The 15,515-nt window shown below is 35.9% G+C and overlaps 1 protein-coding gene across 2 annotated transcripts in view; it reads right to left on the bottom strand.

Moving 5' to 3' along the window:
- The window catches only part of BTAF1 (B-TFIID TATA-box binding protein associated factor 1), a 119,350-nt gene that overhangs the window by 63,257 nt on the left and 40,578 nt on the right, over window positions 1-15,515 (bottom strand). For both annotated transcript variants that reach the window (XM_049645416.1, XM_049645417.1), the window contains 3 exons: window positions 14,815-14,955; window positions 13,686-13,810; window positions 11,074-11,194 (listed from right to left, as the gene is read on the bottom strand). In XM_049645416.1, coding sequence (XP_049501373.1) covers window positions 11,074-11,194; window positions 13,686-13,810; window positions 14,815-14,955 — 387 coding nt within the window. The remainder of the gene's footprint in view (window positions 1-11,073; window positions 11,195-13,685; window positions 13,811-14,814; window positions 14,956-15,515) is intronic.

The following is a 15,515-nucleotide window of genomic DNA, read 5'->3' as shown; positions in this document are numbered from 1 at the left end:
TCTCTCTCTCTCTCAAAACAAACATTTAAAAAAGTAATAACATTCATATTATATGAATCCCAGAAGACGAAGGGAGAGAAAAAGGGGCAGAAGGTTTACGTGAGCAAATTATAGCTGAAAACTTCCCTAATCTGGGGAAGGGAACAGACATCAAAATCCAAGTAGCACAGAGAGCTCCATTAAATTCAACAAAAGCCAGGCATCACCAATATACCATAGTGAAATTCACAAAATACACAAAGAAAGAATCCTGAAAGCAGCAAGGGGAAAAAAGTCATTAACCTAACACTGAGACACAAATCAGGTTTGCAGGAGACCTGTCCACAGAAACTTGGCAGGACAGAAAGAAGAGGCAAGATAAATTCAACGTGCTGAATGGGAAAAATATGGAACCAAGAATACTCTATGCAGCAGGGTTGTCATTCAAAATAGAGTAAGAGAGGGGCACCTGGGTGGCCGACTTCAGCTCAGGTCATGATCTCACCGTCCGTGAGTTCAAGCCCCATGTCGGGCTCCGTGCTGACAGCTCAGAGCCTGGAACCCGCTTCAGATTCTGTTTCCCTCTCTCTCTGCCCCCCTCGCCCCCACTCATGCTCTGTCTCTCTCTGTCTCAAAAATAAATAAAAACACTAAAAAAAAAAAAAAAATAGAGTAAGAGATAGAGTTTCTCAGACAAAAACTAAAGGAGTTTGTGACCACTAAACCAGCCCTGCAAGAAATTTCAAGGGGAATTCTTTGAGTTGGGAGAGGAGGGGAGGGAAACTAAAAGCAACAAAGACTAAAAAGTACCAGAGCATCACCAGAAACACCAACTCTACAGGTAACACAATGGCCCTATTTCATATCTTTTAATAATCACTCTGAATGTAAGTGGATGAAATACTCTAGTACAGGGTATTAGAACAGATTTAAAAACAAGGTCCATCTATATGCTGCCTACAAGAGACTCATTTTAGACCTAAAGACAACTGCAGACTGAAAGTGAGGGGATGGAGGACCATCTATCATGCTAATGGACATCAATGAAAGCTGAAGTAGCCATACTAATACAAGACAATCTAGATTTTAAAACAAAAGTTGTAACAAGAGATAAAGAACAGTATTATATCATAATTAAGGGAGGGGTCTATCCATCAAAAATATCTAACAATTGTAAATATTCATGCCAGCTTGGAAGCACCCAAATATATAAATCAATTAATAACATAAAGAAACTCATTGATAATAATACAATTATGGTAGGGGGCTTTAACACCCCACTTACAGCAATGGACAGATCATCTAAGCAGAAAATCGACAAGGAAACAATGGCTTTGAACACACTGGACCAGATGGAATTTATTTCATCCTAAAACAGAATACACATTCTTCTCGAGTACACACGGAACATTCTCCAGAAGAGATCACATACTGGATCACAAATCAACCCTCAACAAGTACACAAAGATTGGGATCATAGCATGCATATTTTCAAATCACAGTGCTATGAAACTTAAAGTGTACCACAAGAAAAAAATTTGGAAAGCCCTTAAATACATTAAGGTTACAGAACATCCTACTAAAGAATGAACAGATTAACCAGGAAATCAAAGAAGAAATTTAAAAAATACATGGAAGCACATGAAAATGAAAACATGACAGTCCAAAATCTTTGGGATGCAGCAAAGGCAGTTATAACAAGGAAGTATATTACAATTCAGGCCTATCTTGAGAAGCAAGAAAGGTCCCTACACAACTTAATCTTACGCCTAAAGGAGCTAGAAAAGAGACAGCATATAAAGTCTAAACCAGCAGAAGAAGGGAAATAATAAAGATTAGAGCAGAAATAATTGATAAACAAAAACAGAACAGATCAACAAAACTAAGAGCTGGTTCTTTGAAAAAATTAACAAAATTGATAAATTCTTAGCGAAACTTACCAAAAAGAAAAGAGAAAGGATCCATATAAAATCACTAATGAAAGAGGAGAGATCACAACCACCAACAGAGAAATATAAACAATTATAACAAAATATTATCAAAATTACATGCCAACAAACAGGGCAATGTGGAAGAAATGGACAAATTCGTAGAAACTGACAAACTACCAAAACTGAAACAGGAAGAAATAGAAAATTTGCACAGACCCATAACCAGCAAAGAAACTGAATAAAAATCTCCCAACAAATAAGAGTCCTGTGCCAGATGGCTTCCCAGGAGAATTCTACCAAACATTTATAGAAGAGTTAATAAATATTCTTCTCAAACTGTTCCAAAAAAAAAAATAGAAAGAAAGCTCCCAAACTCATCCTATCGATAAGGGTTTAGTATCCAAAATCTATAAAGAACTTATCGGGGTGCCTGAGCGGCTCAGTCAGTTAAGCATCCAACTTCGACTCAGGTCATGATCTCACCGTTCCTGGGTTCGGGCCTGGCAACAGGCTCTGTGCTGACAGCTCAGAGCCTGAAGCCTGCTTCAGATTCTCCCTCTCTCTCTGCTCCTCCCCTGCTTGTACTCTCTCTCTCAAAAATAAACAAACATTAAAAAAAAAAAAAGACCTTATCAAATATCTAAAAAACAAATAACCCAGTTAAGAAACTGGCAGAAACATGAATAGACACTTTTACACAGAAGACATCCACATGCCTAACAGACACATGAAAAGATTTGCTCAACATCACTCATCATCGGGAAATGCAAATCAGAACCACAATGAAGTACCACCTCACACTTTGTCAGAATGGATAAAATAAACAACACAAGAAACAACAGGTATTGAAGAGGATGCGGAGAAACCCTCTTGCACTGTTGATGGTTATGCAAAATGGTGTGGCAACTTTGGAGAACAGTATAGAGGTTCTTCAACAAACTAAAAATACACTACCCTATGATCCAGCAATTGCACCGTTAGGTATTTACCCAAAACACACAAAAATACAGATTCAAAGGGCTACATTCACCCCAATGTTTATAGCAGCATTATCAACAAGGCCAAACTATGGAGAGAGTCCAAATGTCCATCAACTAATGAATGGGTAAAGAAGATGTGGTTGGGGCACCTGGATGGCTCAGTCAGTTCAGCATCCGACTCTTGGTTTTGGCTCAGGTCATGATCTCACAGTGGTTCGTGAGTTCAAGCCCCACATCGGGCTCTGTGTGGAGCCTGCTTGGGATTCTCTCCCCCTCTCTCTCTGCCCCCTGCCTCTGCTCTTGCATGCGCGTTCTCTTTCTCAAAATAAACTTAAAAAAAAAAAAATTTATTTATGCACATGGAATGTCCTCCAGAATAGATCACATACTGGGACACAAATCAGTCCTCAAGTACAAAAAGATTGAGATCATACCATGCATATTTTTAGACCACAACACGGTGAAACTCTAAATCAATCACAAGAAAAAATTTGGAAAGGTAAACAAATACTTGGAGACTAAAGAACATCTTACTAAAGAATGAATGGGCCAACCAAGAAGTTAAAGAGGAAATTAAAAAGTACATGGAAGCCAATGAAAATGATCATACCACATCCCAAAACCTCAGGGACACAGCAAAGGCAGTTGTAAGAGGGAAGTATATAGCAATCCAGGCCTTCCTAAAGAAGGAAGAAAGGTCTCAGATACATAACCAAATTTACACCTTAAAGAACTGGAAAAAGAACAGTAAATAAAACCCAAAACCAGCAGAAGACAGGAAATAAAGATCAGAGCAGAAATCAATGCTACCAAAACCAAAAAAACAGTAGAACAAATCAATGAAACCAGAAGCTGGTTCTTTGAAAGAATTAATAAAATTGATAAACCACTAGCCAGTTTGATCAAAAAGAAAAAGGAAAGGACCCAAATAAATAAAATCAAGAATGAAAGAGCAGAGTTCACAACGAAGACAGCAGAAATAAAAACAATAAGAGAATATTATGAGCAATTATACACCAATAAAATGGGCAATCTGGAAGAAACAGACAAATTCCTAGAAACATATAAACTACCACAACTGAAACAGGAAGAAATAGAAAATTTGAACAGACCCATAACCAGTAAAGAAATCGAATTACTAATAAAAAAACATCTCCCCAAAAACAAGAGTCCAGGGCCAGATGGCTTTCCAGGGGAATTTTACCAAACATTTAAGGAGAGTTAACACCTATTCCCTTGAAGCTGTTCCAAAAAATAGAAATGGAAGGAAAACTTCCAAACTCTATGAAGCCAGCATTACCTTGATTCCACAATCAGACAGAGACCCCACTAAAAAAGCACTAGTGACCAATTTCCCTGATGAATATGGATGCAAAAACCCTCAACTAGGTATTAGCCAACTGGATCCAAAAATACGTTTAAAAAAATTATTCACCACGACCAAGTGGGATTTATACCTAGGATGCAGGGCTGGTTCAACATCTGCAAATCAATGTGATTCATCACATCAATAAAACAAAGGACAAGAACCACACGATCCTCTCACTAGATGCAGAGAAAGCATTTGACAAAATACAGCATGCTTTCTTCATAAAAACCCTCAAGAAAGTAGGGGTAGAAGGATCATACCTCAAGATCATAAAAGCCATATACGAAAGACCCAATGCTAATATCATCCTCAGTGGGGAAAAACTGAGAGATTTCCCCCTAAGGTCAGGAACAAGACAAGGATGTCCACTCTCGCCACTGTTATTCAACACAGTATTGGAAGTCTTGGCCTCAGCAATCAGACAACACAAAGAAATAAAAGGCATCCAAATCAGCCAGGAGGAGGTCAAACTTTCACTCTTCGCAGATGACATGATACTCTATATGGAAAACCCAAAAGATTCCACCAAAAAACTGCTAGAACTGATCCATGAATTCAGCAAAGTTGCAGGATGTAAAATCAATGCACAGAAATCAGTTGTATTCCTACAGACTAATAATGAAGCAACAGAAAGAGAAATCAAGGAATCAATCCCATTTACAATTGCACCGAAACCCATAAAATACCTAGGAATAAATCTAACCAAAGAGGTGAAAAATCTATACACTGAAAACTATAGATAGCTTATGAAAGAAGATAAAGAAGAGACAAAAAAATGGAAAAATATTTCATGGTCCTGGATAAGAAGAACAAATATTGTTAAAAATGTCAATACTACCCAAAGCAATATACATATTCATTGCAATACCTATCAAAATAACGCCAGCATTCTTCACAGAGATAGAACAAACAATTCTAAAATTTGCATGAAACCAGAAAAGAACTCAAATAGCCAAAACAATCTTGAAAAAGAAAACCAAAGCTGGAGGCATCACAATCCCGGACTTCAAGCTGAATTACAAAGCTGTAATCATCAAGACAGTATGGTACTGACACAAGAACACTCAGATCAATGGAACAGAATAGAGAACCCAGAAATGGACCCACAAACGTATGGCCAACTAATCTTTGAAAAAGCAGGAAAGAATATCCAATGGAATAAAGACAGTCTCTTCAGCAAGTGGTGCTGGGAAAACTGGACAGCGACATGCAGAAGAATGAACCTGGACCACTCTCTTACACCATACACAAAAACAAACTCAAAACGGATGAAAGACCTAAATGTAAGACAGGAAGCCATCAAAATCCTCGAAGAGAAAGCAGGCAAAATCCTCTTTGATGTCAGCTGTAGCAACTTCTTACTCAACATGTCTCCAGAGGCACGGGAAACAAAAGCAGAAGTGAACTATTGGGACCTCATCAAGATAAAAAGCTTCTGCACAGCAAAGGAAACAATCAGCAAAACTAAAAGGCAACTGACTGAATGGGAGAAGATATTTGCAAATGACATATCAGATGAAGGGTTGGTATCCAAAATCTATAAAGAACTTATCAAACTCAACATGCAAAAGACAAAGAATCCAGTGAAGAAATGGGCAAAAGACATAAATAGACACTTCTCCAAAGAAGACATCCAGATGGCAAACCAACACATGAAAAAATGCTCAATATTACTCATCATCAGGGAAATACGAATCAAAACCACAATGAGATACTACCTCACACCAGCCAGAATGGCTAACATTAACAACTCAGGCAACAAAAGATGTTGGGGAGGATGCAGAGAAAGAGGATCTCTTTTGCACTGCTGATGGGAATGCAAACTGGTACAGCCACTCTAGAAAACAGTATGGAGGTTCCTCAAAAAATTAAAAATAGAACTACCCTACAATCCAGCAACTGCACTACTAGGCATTTATCCAAGGGATACAGGTGTGCTGTTTCGAAGGGGCACATACACCCCAATGTTTATAGCAGCGCTATCAACAACAGCCAAAGTATGGAAAGAGCCCAAATGTCCATCAGCAGATGAATGGATAAAGAAGATGTGGTGTGTGTGTGTATATATATACATATGTATAAATATATATGTGTATATATATATATGTATGTATATGTGTGTGTGTGTATATATATATATATATATATATATCCTCGAGGAGAAAGCGCACACACACACACACACACACACACACACACACACAGTGGAGTATTACTCTGCACTCAAGAAGAATGAAATATTCCCATTTGCAACTATGTGGATGGAACTAGAGGGTATTATGCTAAGCAAAATTAGTCAGAGAAAGATATCGTATGACTTCACTCATATGAGGAATTTAAGATACAAAACAGATGAACATAAGAGAAGGGAAGCAAAAATATAAAAACAGGGAGGGGGACAAAACATAAGAGACTTTTAAATATAGAGAACAAACAGAGGGTTAATGGAGGGGTTGTGGGAGATGGGATGGGCTAAGTGGGTAAGGGGCATTAAGGAATCTACTCCTGAAATCACTGTTGCACTATATGCTAAGTAACTTGGATGTAAATTTAAAAAATAAATTAAAAAAATAAAAAAAATTATTTAAAGATGTGTTATATACATATACTCTACAATAGAATATTACTCAGCCAACAAAAAGAATGAAATCTTGCCATTTGCAACAACGTGAATAAGCTAGAATATATTATGCTGAGTGAAATAAGTCAATCAGAGAAAGACAAATACCACATGATTTCACTCATATGTCGAATTTAAGAAACGTAACAGATGAACAATGGGGGGCATAGAGAAGAGAGGAAAACAAACTACAAGGGACTCTTAATGACAGAGAACAAACCATGGTTTGACAGAGGGAGATGGTGGGAGATGGGCTAGATGTGTGATGGGTACTAAGGAAGACACTTATGATGAGCACTGGGTGTTGTATGTAAGTGATGAATCACTGAATTCTACTCCTGAAATCAAAATTGCAATGTATTTTAACTAATATTTACATTTAAAAAATGCAAAAATACATACATACATATATACATACGTACGTACGTACATACGTATAAATAAGGGAGGATTAGGGGTCTTTTGTTTTTTGTGGGGTTTTTTTGGGAAGACTAGTTTTTAGCCCTATCACCCAAATCCTCCTGGTCCTTCAGCACTTAGTCTAACCTTCAGTGCTGCTTCCTGACATCTCTCATTTTCTGCTCTTCCATTATTTAACTCTTTTATTAAACTTATCATGGAAGGGGCAGCTGGGTGGCTCAGTCAGTTAAGCTTCTGACTTTGGCTCAGGTCCTGATCTCATGGCTCATGGGTTCAAGCCCCACATCAGGATCTCTGCTGTCAGCATAGAGCCCGCTTCAGATCCTCTGTCCCCCTTTTTCTACCCCTCCCCTGCTCACATTTTCTCTCTCAAAAATAAATAAATGTTTAAGAAAAAAACTTATCATGTAAGAGTCTTGTCACAATCACGCTGTAAATTTTTACAAGGTAAAAATAAGAACCATGTTGGATTTTTTAAAAATTTCTCTGAATAACCTGCATAGAATTTTATACAAATTTATTTAACAAATATTGGAGAGCTCTGCATAAGTGGTGGCTGACATACTACAAATCACAAATAAAGAACAGTAAGAGTTCTGGTATATGATCAAGAGTCCTCATCGTCAATTTTTTACATATACTAGGGCCAAAGTTTCATTTACAAGCCAGTAAAGGCAAATTCAAAAGACAAAAATAGTTGAGTCCTAGATAAGAAAATCAACACCGCAGAACATAGAGATGTTTTCACAACCATGTAATTTTAATAACCAATATCGACAATCATTTAGGGGCTAAAAAATAGAGAAGAGGATTTAGAACAACCTTGGTATCTTACCTAAACTGTAAAAATTTTGAAATATAAGAGGAAACACCACATTATAAGACTAACAAGAGAAGTCAGATTGAGATTGACAGATTAGAGAGAAAAAAAAATAGGAAAGAGCAATTGAAAAAGAACAGTTCAGTCACTGACAGCAGCACCTCTCATGTATCACAATATTCCCACACTATACCATAGTAAGCACCATATAAAAACTAATAACCAACAAACAATATTGGTGGGCTGATTGATCAAAAAATATTACCTTATGTTTAATACAGTTGAAGATCATGATCAGGTGTGTCAATCATTTTAATGTTAACTATTTTTGGTTAAAAAGTATGTTTCAGTTATTTAGAAAATCCATTTATATATAATACTATAAATAAATTACTAAAATACCTAACTTATGTAAATATATTACCAAATAATTAAAAACCACTGAAGTTAAAAAGAGGCTGCAAGTAGTTTAATCACCTTAATAAAAAACAGAAAGACTTAAAAGAACGATGTTGGACGTGTATCCAAAATACACAAAGAAATCTTAAAATTCAAGAGTAAGAAAACTCAATCCAAAAAAAAAAAAAAAAGGAAAAAACCTGAATAGACATTTCAGCAAAGAAGAGATACAGATGGCAAATAAGCACATGAAACTATGCTCAACATCACATATCATTGGAAAACTGCAATTTTAAGTAAGATACCGCTACACATTTATTAGAAGGGCTAAAATCTACAACACTGACAATATCCAGTATTGGTGAGGATGTGCAGCAACAAGAACTCTCATTCACTGCTGATGGAAATACAAAATGGTACAGCCGCTTTGAAAGACACTTTCTTATAAAATTAAACATCTCCTTATGCTCTTTGGTGTTTACCTAAGCACACTGAAAATTTGTGCCCATACGAAAACCTGCACATGAATGTTTACAACTTTATTCATAATTGTCCAAAACAGGAAGCAACCAAGATATCCTCAATAAGTGAGTAAATCAACTGTTGGTATGCCCATACAATGGAACATTATTCAGTGATAAGAAGGAATGATCTATCGAGTCACAAAAAGACATAAAGAAACCTTAATTTCACATTGCTAAGTGAAAGAAGCCAATCTGAGAAGGCTACATATTGCATGACTCTCAACTATTTGACATTCTGGAAAAGGTAAAACTATGGAGACTTAAAAAAGGTAAGTGACTGTTAAGAATCCGGAAGGAGGAAAAGAGGGGTACTTAAGTGGAGCACAGGCCTTTTTTTTTTTAAGGCAGTGAAACTAGTTTATATGATACTGTAATGGCAGATACGTACCACTGTGCATTTGCCAAAACCCATACAAAACAGTATGAAGAGTGAACCCTAATATAAACTATGGACTTTACTTAATAATAATGGATGAATATTGGTTACCAAGCATAAGAAATGTACTACACTAATGCAAGATGTTAACTATAGGGAAAAGTGTGGGTGGGGGAATATGGAGGCATATACGAACTACATACTTTTCACTCAATATTTTGGTCAACCTAAAACTGCTCTTAAAAGTAAATCTGTTAGAAAAACAATAACAGGAAATAAGGAAATCTGTTAACTTTTAAGAGGATTAACCAAAGCAAATTTAACCTTACACCAAAAACATTTAGACAAAAACCACAAAACAAAAATGAAGTGAAAATTCAAAACAACCCATGCCAGTGTGTCTTATCAGCCCATGCCTCATCAAATGAGGATTATAAAACACACCTGATAGATCTCAGAAGATTCTGATTAGATCAAATAAAAAAATACAGCAAAACAAAATTTATAGACACTGATTCAAAGAAGTACAATACAATCCCATGCTGCAGATTAAAGCAAGTCTACATGGAATATTTCTAATTCACAAAGAAATGTGTGGTTAGTGAACATAAGAGAGACATTTACCCATCCTAGAATCTACTGTCTTAAAAAAACAAAACAAACAAACACAAAAACCCACTGCTTTTTAAAGATCACTGGCTCAAACTGTAGTGCCAACAAATAACAGCATGTCCTAAGAATGGATTATGATACTTCCCTACATTCTAGTATTTCGTTTGACCTATAGTTACTTTAAAAATAGAAATGTTAAGTCTTTTATAGGCAGGGCAAAGATTCCTTAGGTCAGCACAGATTCCATTCACATACTGATATTACCTGAATGATCTCTCTAGGCACTTCATGTTGTGACTTCTGATGTTTACTATCCTTGGAAATACCATGTGCTTAAGATTAATTCTTAAGAGAGGCAAGTGCCTAGTAATTTCATCATCACTCTTTAGAAGTCATACTGTAGAGCTCCAAATGTAGCCTCCTAGCCTGGGATATGTTCTGCCAACCACCTATCTGACAACCACATGAAGCAAGCTAAGACTGAATAACAGATCTCTGAAACAAAGAGATTATTCGATTGATCTTTCACTCAACAAGTATTTGCTGAAGGCCTCCTATGTGTTAAGCACTATTCCAAGTGCTGGGAATATGACCTAGAACAAAATATTAAAATATTTCTGCCCTCATGGTGATTATATTTTTATATGTCTACATGGTCACCATACCATTTCTACTAGCCCAGCATCCTCCTGATCTTTGGCTATGTAGCAAAGGTAACCAGACTGATTGAGTTTATAAAATGATTCTATGGGGGCGCCTGGGTGGCTCGGTCGGTTAAGCGGCCGACTTCGGCTCGGGTCATGATCTCGCGGTCCGTGAGTTCGAGCCCCGCGTCGGGCTCTGTGCTGACAGCTCGGAGCCTGGAGCCTGTTTCAGATTCTGTGTCTCCCTCTCTCTCTGCCCCTCCCCTGTTCACGCTCTGTGTCTCTCTCTGTCTCAAAAATAAATAAACGCTAAAAAAAATAAAAAAATAAAAAAAATAAAATAAAATAAAATGATTCTATGTAATTTCAGTATCACTACACATAGTTATTAGTTCTTACCTGGTCCTGTGTTGATAATAACGTAAATAGAGTCTCCAATGCTGCTCTTCGAACTGATGATATAGTGTGATGCAAAAAAGGCCAGACACGTGGAACTAGAACTGTGAGTGACTGCTGAATACTAATAAACAAGACACAAATTAGGCTTACTCATTTTCAGCTGAAATTCTATTGATACATTTTCTAAATATGTCCTGTAGACCTCATACCTTTTTTGATGAATAAATTCTAAAAAGGTAGTATTTTCATATGAACGTTCATTTAACATCCTCATTCAAAACTGTTATTATACCACCAGAATACCCAGAGCAAATGCAGTCATAAATATCAACATTAAGTTCTATGGTACTAATGCCACGAATTACCTTTGTCAAAGTAGAACTTTCCAATATAGCTGCCCTTTTTTCAGTCTGTTCTTAGGAAAATGGAACATGTGTCTTAACTGGTAGGCTACACAAAATCAAGATTAATTTTTTCTTCTTTCCCATGGCTAACCCCAATCAGTAACCATTAGATGCACATAACTTATATTCCCCATTGGGGTCATCTCTGCCACATTATCAAATGAGCAAGAGGTGGCATGGTAGTAGCTTCGAAATCTGTCATCCTGATTTAGCATTACTAAAGTTAGGAAAACTCAGATTATCTTCCTTCTCACAATTAGAATTTAAATGGAAAAGCAAGCAAAGCCACTTCTAGGCTAACAACTTGGACCACAGAATTCCTGTCGTGTCCATGAGTCATTTATAAAAACTACCTTGAATTAGGAAATGATTTAGAAATAGCATTTGAAATATATAACTCTAGAAAAAGGCATGAATAAAAAAGAATATGGCAGGTGTTAACTATATGTTCTTTTGTGGTTCCCCTCAGGTCTATATTTTAGCATTATTTTCATCACTTGCAGGTTTGTATGAACATCTCTTCTCACATTTATTTACATGTTTAGTAAATTTACTTATAAAATTATTAAACACATGAACCAAGAGACAAAAAACAGACTCAAACTATGTAAAAGCATTATAACAAGGTCTTGTTAATAGAGTAACTTTTAACTGTTCATGCTCCAAATGACATGCTGCATTTCTTCTTACATAGCTGGAAAGTATCTGCCAAATATCATAATATGTGAAACAAATTTCCTAACAGGGCAATTTTGAAAAATAAATACATAAAAACTACATTATTTCACACATTATTGTATTTCATACATTATTTCTGAATTAACAGAATTTTTACTACTTCTTTCATTTCCTTACATTATCTAGCTTTCCTGACACTACTCAAAGATTTTTTTTTTTTTTTTTAAGTCCTAAACCCTTTATTTAGGACAGTGGTTAACACAGGCTCACAATCCAAACCCACATCACCCTGTTTTTAAATAAAGGTTTACTGGAACACAGCCATATTCATTCCTTATGCATTGTCTATGGCTACTATTGAGCTACAATGGCAAAGTTGAGTAGTTTTGACAATGACCATATAACCCACAAAACCAAAAATACCACTATCTGGGCTTTCACAGAAAAAGTTTACCAACTTCTGATTTAGGGTAATTAAAAACTCTTGCATTCTGCAGCTTGAGAAGGGCTTTCACACAGATGAACACATTTAATCCCTATAGCTTTCACTACTAATTGAAATACCTGAATATTAGGAAATCTCATAAATGCAGTACCAATTTTTCTCTTCGTTTGCTTTTACAGGCATTTATTTTGCAATTCCAACTTGTAGGTTGTCCTACTGCCCTAAATTTACCCCTGAAGTACTCTCAGCAGGGCCAGTATTACTTGAAACATTCTGAACATGTTTTTAATACATCTATGATTTTCATTAGAAATAGACTTACAGAGCCAGAAATCATTTATAATCATGAGCATATGCACATTCACTAAACATCCTCTCTAGGCTAAGAACAGTAATTAATTTTCTCATCTGTGATTTTTAAAGTTGCATGTGAATTTTTTCTTCTGTATCTCCAAAGAAACTATTAATAGAAATAGTATTACTCAGGAGGCAATCTAAAAGGTAGGGAATACATTAATTAGCTGAACTTTATTTCAAGTATCAGGACAGGAAAATAGGTGACACTTTTTGATTTATGTTTTTGGCTTCACTCAACCTCTGTCTTTGGACATTATACTGCATTATTATGTATTATTCCCTTCCTGATAATTATTGAAATCAAGACCAAGAGTTGAAATGAACATTACAAAGAAAAAGTTCACTGAGGAGCAAATTTTGGAAAATGTAATGCTGATGTTCAATGATAATTCTATTAGCTAAATGTCTCTAAAGCTAATGTTCTGTATTCGGACTGGATATGAAAATAATATGCAATGATTAAACTCTTGAAGTTAACTATCACAGGATGAACAAAATGAAGAATTATATAACCAAAGTACCCCAAGGATAAACATGACCTTTTTAAGCTCCTGCCCCTACTATGCTGGTGGCTAGAGAGTAAAGAAAAGGCCAATTTGAAAATAGTAGTCTTTGGCATTTCCAGCTCACTTTAAGTGCTGTAGTTAAAGATGCCAAACTATTTTATTTTTAGGATTATCTGGAAATGTACGTAAACATTTTTTACTTTACTAACTACAAATAATTACCTGCATTGTTGGACCTGAGGATAAGTTAATAAGGATGAAAGAAGAGTCATAATACTATTTGTTGATGCAGTAAGATCATCTAGTTCCAGAAGAGCATCCCATAGTGTATTTATAATGAATGGTACCTATAGGATCAGTTATTAAGAAAACAGTTATTTTACACAATATACTCACAAGCCATGCAAAATTGTAGTCACTACTGATTCAAAAACATATATAATCCCCATGCCCTTGGATAGTGTCAGTTTTGAGCAAAATTAAAGAGGAGACATTATTTGCCTTTAGTAATTCTCTACCCCTCTTTAAATGCCACTCAACTCTACTTTGGCACTTCCCTTCCTACCCAGGCTTATAATGGGAGGGAGAATTCAGGAAATAAGATAGCCAATACTCCTATTTTATGTAAAAACTAAAATTGGAAAACAATATAGTGTACATACACCAGACATGACCTTCTCTGTAAACTAATATACTTAAAACAACACTAGTCATCATGAAAAGATAAATTTAGTTTTTGACTTTTTAAATAAATACTGCTTGCTGCACTTCCAAATGCTGTATACGTGTTATGGTTTTGATAATAAAAAAGAAAGACATTAAAAGAGGCATTTCAAAAAATGAGACCAGATTAAAACAACTTAAAGCCAAAACCAAAATCAAAACAAACACAAATCCCATATGTCTAAAAACCAGGAGTAAAATAGAGAAGAAATGGTTGCTTTCTTCTCAAATAAGTTCCTTATATACTCGGTACACAAAGGGGAAGTAGATTAATAGACAAAATTCACTATTCCAAGGATAATATATAATTGACATTGTATACGTCAGAGGACTATCTGTTATATGAAAAATGGAAGGACAGGATGTCTGGCTGGCTGAGCATGTGACTCTCAATCTTGAGGTTCTAAGTTCAAGCTCCACATTGAATGCAGAGATTACTTAAAAATAAAATCTTCAGTACGGAAACCAATTTGACAATAAATTTCATATTAAAAAAATAAATATATAAATAAATAAAATCTTTTAAAAAATTGGAGAAGGAGAAAAAAATACTGAATATTTTTCCTAATACTCTATACCCAAGTGTAAACAAGCTCTATAGAAGAAAATGCAAAAATATTTAATTTACCTTCTGTGTCTGAAGGTCTACAAGGCTTTCTACCACAGGTACTAATGATGCTGCAGCAACAGCTCTGACATCATCATCAAAGTCCTGAAGTCCTTCAATTATTCTAGTTAAAACTTTAGGCAATAAAGTATTAATTACATCCTGTAAAACAGTACATCAAAACAGATTAATTTTCTGTAATGCAATTATTGTGCTTAAAATTTGTTTTATTAAATTTACCATATGAAAGCACAAGTCCCAATCTTTTTTTAAGTTTACTTATTTAAGTAATCTCTACAACCAACGTGGGGCTCAAACTCATGACCCCAGGATCAAGAGTCACATGTTCTTCAACTGAACCAGCCCCGTGCCCCAAAAATCCCAACCTTTAGGGGCACCTGGGTGGTTCAGTCAGTTAAGCATCTGACTTCGGCTCAGGTCATGATCTCGCAGTTCTTGAGTTTGAGCCCCGCATCGGGCTCCATGCTGACAGCTCAGAAGTTGGAGCCTGCTTCAGATTCTGTGTCTCCCTTGCTCTCTGCCCCTTCCCCGCTCACACTCACTCTCTCTCTCTCTCTCTCTCAAAAATAAATAAAACATTTTTTTTAAAAGTCCCAATCTTTATTAAAAAAGAATCACATAAACAAAAAATAACAACAGAAGTCTATTTGTAACTAATCCCATTTGAAAAACCACAACTGGGGCGCCTGGGTGGCTCAGTG

The sequence above is a fragment of the Panthera uncia genome, chromosome D2 (genome assembly GCF_023721935.1).
Source record: "Panthera uncia isolate 11264 chromosome D2, Puncia_PCG_1.0, whole genome shotgun sequence".
Taxonomy (NCBI): Eukaryota; Metazoa; Chordata; class Mammalia; order Carnivora; family Felidae; genus Panthera; species Panthera uncia.
This window is presented reverse-complemented; position numbering and strand designations above follow the sequence as displayed.